Below are 4235 nucleotides of genomic sequence, written 5' to 3'. Positions count from 1 at the left end.
CCCAAACCCCAAACCCCAAACCCCAAACCCCAAACCCCAAATATTAATATAACTAAATTTATAAATTATATATTATTTATTCGGTATTGAACTCTTCTAATTTCTTAATTAAAGTTTCTGCATAGTCCGGAGAGTAATACTAAACAATCTCTTGAGGATAGTTTGCCGAAATATCATCAATGATTGCCTTCAGCTTATGATTATCAGTATCCAGCTTAGCCTATATAGACTTAAGCCCATTAGACAGGACGAAATTCTTCTTAGCAGTGGCATCAGTCGGCAATATCTTCTTAAACTGTTAAAGTATATAGATTAATATCTCATCGGGGGACTCGTTTATCAGTGGTTCCAATGCATCGAGGACAGTGCACATTATGAGGATGTTTTTCAGAGCCCTTTTTGCCTTTTTTTTAGTGTCATCAGAGTGCTTTTGATTCTTATAGATATTCAGTAAATGAGAAAGGACATTGGTCTCGGCCATGGCCTTGGCGTGATTATAAGAATGCCCTCCCAGCTGACCCAGCGTCCAACAGCTGGCGGCTTTCAGATGGTCATCATCTTCCTTGATCAGAGTCTCCTTCAAAGGCTCTATGCCTTTAGAATTTATGACTGCCATAGCATTATGCTCATCAAAGGCCGCTATATAACCAAGAATCATTATCCCTGGTAATTTAGAAAGCCCTTTAAAATCAGAAATGTACTCTACTAGGGCGGCTGCACCACCTGAATTGCAGATGGTATTGGACAGGTCAGAAGAATGCTTGGCTATTTCCCTTATGAGATTAGCAGAGTTTTTCCTGACCATATTATCCTAGTCCTTCAGCAAGGAAAAAATCTTAGGAAAAATATTATTATTGACTATCTCTTCAGCAAGCTCTTACTTATGCTTGGCTATCTGAGTAAGACAGTAGCAAATTTATCTCTTTAGCTCGGCGTCTTTATGGATAATCAAATTAGTCAAAAAGGGAATGGCCCTTTGGTCGACTAGCTTCTGGGCCATCTCGGTATTATGCTTGCAAATCTCAGCAAGGGCCGAGGTGGCTATCTTCTTGAGATTAATTTCAGGCTCTTGAATGCAGAGTACTAATAGGGGAACAGCTCCTGATTCAATAACGAAGTTAGCCAGCTGTTCATTGTGCTTAGCTATATAGGAGAGAGCCCAAGCAGCATTCTCTTTCACGCTCGGATCGAACTCTTCTAAGCAGGAAATGAGAGAATCCAAGGCACCCGAATCGACTACGGCCTGAGCCAAACGCGGGGAATGCTTCGCCACAGCCCTTAAAACAAAGGCTGCAATCTTTTTATAAAATCTGTTTTGCTCTGAAAGTGAATAGACCAGCTAGGGAAGGATGTCATAAGAGACTATTTCCTCTGCAAGATCGTCTGAGTAGGAAGCCAACCTCCCCAGGGCCAAGGCAGCTGTCTGTTGTATGGAGGGGACGTTGTCTAGAAGAAGGGGACGAAGCAGGGCCATCACGCCTGCCTTCTGCAGAGTCTCTATGTTCTGGGATCTCTGAGCCAGTTCTGCTATTGTTTAGACAAAATTTATTCAGGATTTTTGATACTCGTCGAAGGGCAACAAAATTGATCAGGACATTATAAAAACGAATTTTATTATAATAAATTTTATAATTAATTACAGTTGCATTTTGAGGGTTGTTTTGGTGTTTTCTTTTTTATTTAGAAAAATAAATACAAAGAGTAGCCGAGGATTTCCCCCATTAAATAAGTGATAATGAGCCATCAGTTAAAACTCATTACCAAGAACATATTCAGAAACATGAAAAATGGGCTAATGGTTTTGATGATTTTTTCCTTTTGGTACTCATAGACTAGAAAAGAGTAAGCCACCATATATATTAACAGGGCAACATTAGCCAATATAAATAAGCTACACCTATTTATTATGGTAAATTCGAATAAGAAAAACGCCTCACAATTATTAATGAACTTCATTCACATTCCTAATCAAATTTATAAATATTTATTAATTAACTTTCTCTATATTTGTATTCTTATAGGGAATGAACTCTTGACCTATAAAGGGCACCAGGACCTCGGGGACTTGCAGCCCCTCGACAGTTTAGTAATTCTCCAAAATGCAGCAGAGTGTCCTCTCGGTAGCACAAAGAGTGCAATTCAGCATGTGGACATATTCCCTGTTCTTGTCATTTTTTTTGAAGAATTTTACATTTAAGCCTCTTGCCTGATAATCAGTGCAATTCGAACATGAGACCAATTCTCTATAGTCCTCGTAGCCGGGGAACCAAGCCTCCAAATCGTACTTTATGCTAGCGGCATCGTTCAATTCTCCCGAGACTATGGAAACTAATCAATAAGGCAGCTTTAGAGATTTATAGAAGTCTTCTATGGTTTCACAGAGCTTGTTAAACTCATTCATACTTTCCTAAGGCTAGCAGATAACGATCTGTTCTATCTTCTCAAATTGGTGCACTCTGAAAATTCCTCAGATATCTTTCCCATGGGCTCCCGCTTCTTTTCTAAAGCATGTGGAATAGCCTGCTATCTTCATAGGTAAGTCATTGCTTTAAAAGCACTCATTTTAGTATTGGCCTAATATAGATTGCTCTGAGGTAGCTATCAAGTATTTTTCTTTATCTTCTTTTGTCTCTTAGCTGTCATCGGAAATCTTATATAACTAATCATCATAGTCTTATAATTGACAAAGAGGAGCTAAGATGTTTTTCTTTATGAAGAGAGGGCCTTGCTAAAGCTCATAGTTTCTCTGTCTTAGGAAAGATAAGCTGTAGTTGATCAAGGCCATATTCAGGACGACTCCTATTCCTTTTAGAAAATAGCCTCAGTGGCCGGATATCTTCGAGCCCCTTTTGGGGTCATAGCCCTCCAGCATAGATAGCACCTGATGGTGGTAGGCCTAGCCAGGAACCTGTGTTATCTTGATGTTGGGTCTCTCTCCCCATTGTCTTATTATTTTATTATCTTTTTCATTTTTGGAAATAATAACTTCCTTATTGAGGAAATTTCCTATTTTCCTGACTTCTAATCAAAGTAAATTTTATATGCTATCTAAATCTTTCTCTTATTTTATCTTTTCTATTTTCAGCTGCTAATTTTAACTTATCAAATCATCACAGGACTTTTTATCCTTTTTTAACTCTCCGATCTACTTTTATATATGGTTAATCTGCTTGTTTTTTTAGTTGATTATAAATTCTTGCTTTCGGTAATTTTTATCCAAATCCACTATATAATCAACTCTCTGTATCTCTTCTTTTTTTTTGAACCTGTTTCTTAGCTAATCTTTGATCAGCTGCGGATCATGGCCCTTTTCTAATCTGAACAGATTAATATCTATTGTCATTATAAAATAATATGTTATAAAATGAGACTGTAAATAAATGACTTTATAAATTTCGGGAAAAATAGAGAAAAGAATGGGATGGTTACTGGAGTGTAAAATGGTCGCTATGAAATATAAATGATTGAAGAGATTCAGGAAGGGGAAATTCAGCAACAGAAGCTTTTCAAAAATGAATTTTAATTTCTAAAGAGTAAGATTATTTGTAGCGTTAAAGATTATAGTAAATTAAATAAAATAAATCTATAAAAGTATTTAAAGAATAATTATGATTTCATAAAGTAGGATTATAAAAAAGTTGATATAAGTGACTGTTTGGTAAGATTTATGAAGAAAGGTAAAAGTAGATAATATATAGGAAATATAAACACTATATGTTTTTATTGTAAGAATTTTGTCTGTTTTGGAAATGTCTTCTTCTGCAAGTGTAAGAGATTATATCATAACAGCTGTTATTAAAAGAATTAATTTTGTCATTTTTGCCAAGAAAACGAGAGCCAATCTAATAGACAAAGCCAATCCAAGAAGGATAGGATTTAATTAGATATAAATATTTTATAGAAGAAAGAATTTCAGTGAGAAAATTAAAATAAAATTTTCAATTAAAAAGTACACTTTTAAACTAACAACAAAGAAGATAAATAGAGTGACTAATAAATCAACATACTAAATTAAGAGTATATCAATTATCTAGATGATTAATGAAATTAGAAAGAATTCGAAATGCAGAAAAAAATCAAGATTTAAATATTTTGAATCTTTTCTTAGTATCTTCTAAAATAGAAATAAACAACATCTTAAATAAAGTTTTAGAAAATGAAGAAAAAATAATAATTTCAAAAGGTTAAATAGCTTACAGATGAATTGGAATAATTTATTAAATAGAATTCTCTGA

General features: G+C 34.8%; 1 protein-coding gene and 1 pseudogene across 1 annotated transcript; both read right to left on the bottom strand.

Moving 5' to 3' along the window:
- Positions 1 to 76: 76 nt before the first annotated feature.
- On the bottom strand, positions 77 to 1597 carry LOC133645542 (sperm-associated antigen 6-like; annotated as a pseudogene).
- Positions 1598 to 1891: 294 nt separating this feature from the next.
- Positions 1892 to 3343, bottom strand: LOC133645541 (serine--tRNA ligase, cytoplasmic-like). Its single transcript, XM_062040380.1, is given in 2 exon segments — positions 1892 to 1897; positions 1997 to 3343. Coding segments are annotated over 2 exon segments (1353 nt in total).
- Positions 3344 to 4235: the final 892 nt, after the last annotated feature.

The sequence above is a fragment of the Entelurus aequoreus genome, unplaced genomic scaffold (genome assembly GCF_033978785.1).
Source record: "Entelurus aequoreus isolate RoL-2023_Sb unplaced genomic scaffold, RoL_Eaeq_v1.1 HiC_scaffold_444, whole genome shotgun sequence".
Taxonomy (NCBI): domain Eukaryota; kingdom Metazoa; phylum Chordata; class Actinopteri; order Syngnathiformes; family Syngnathidae; genus Entelurus; species Entelurus aequoreus.
The sequence above is the reverse complement of the archived record's forward strand: the minus strand, read 5'-3'. Positions and strand labels throughout refer to the sequence as shown.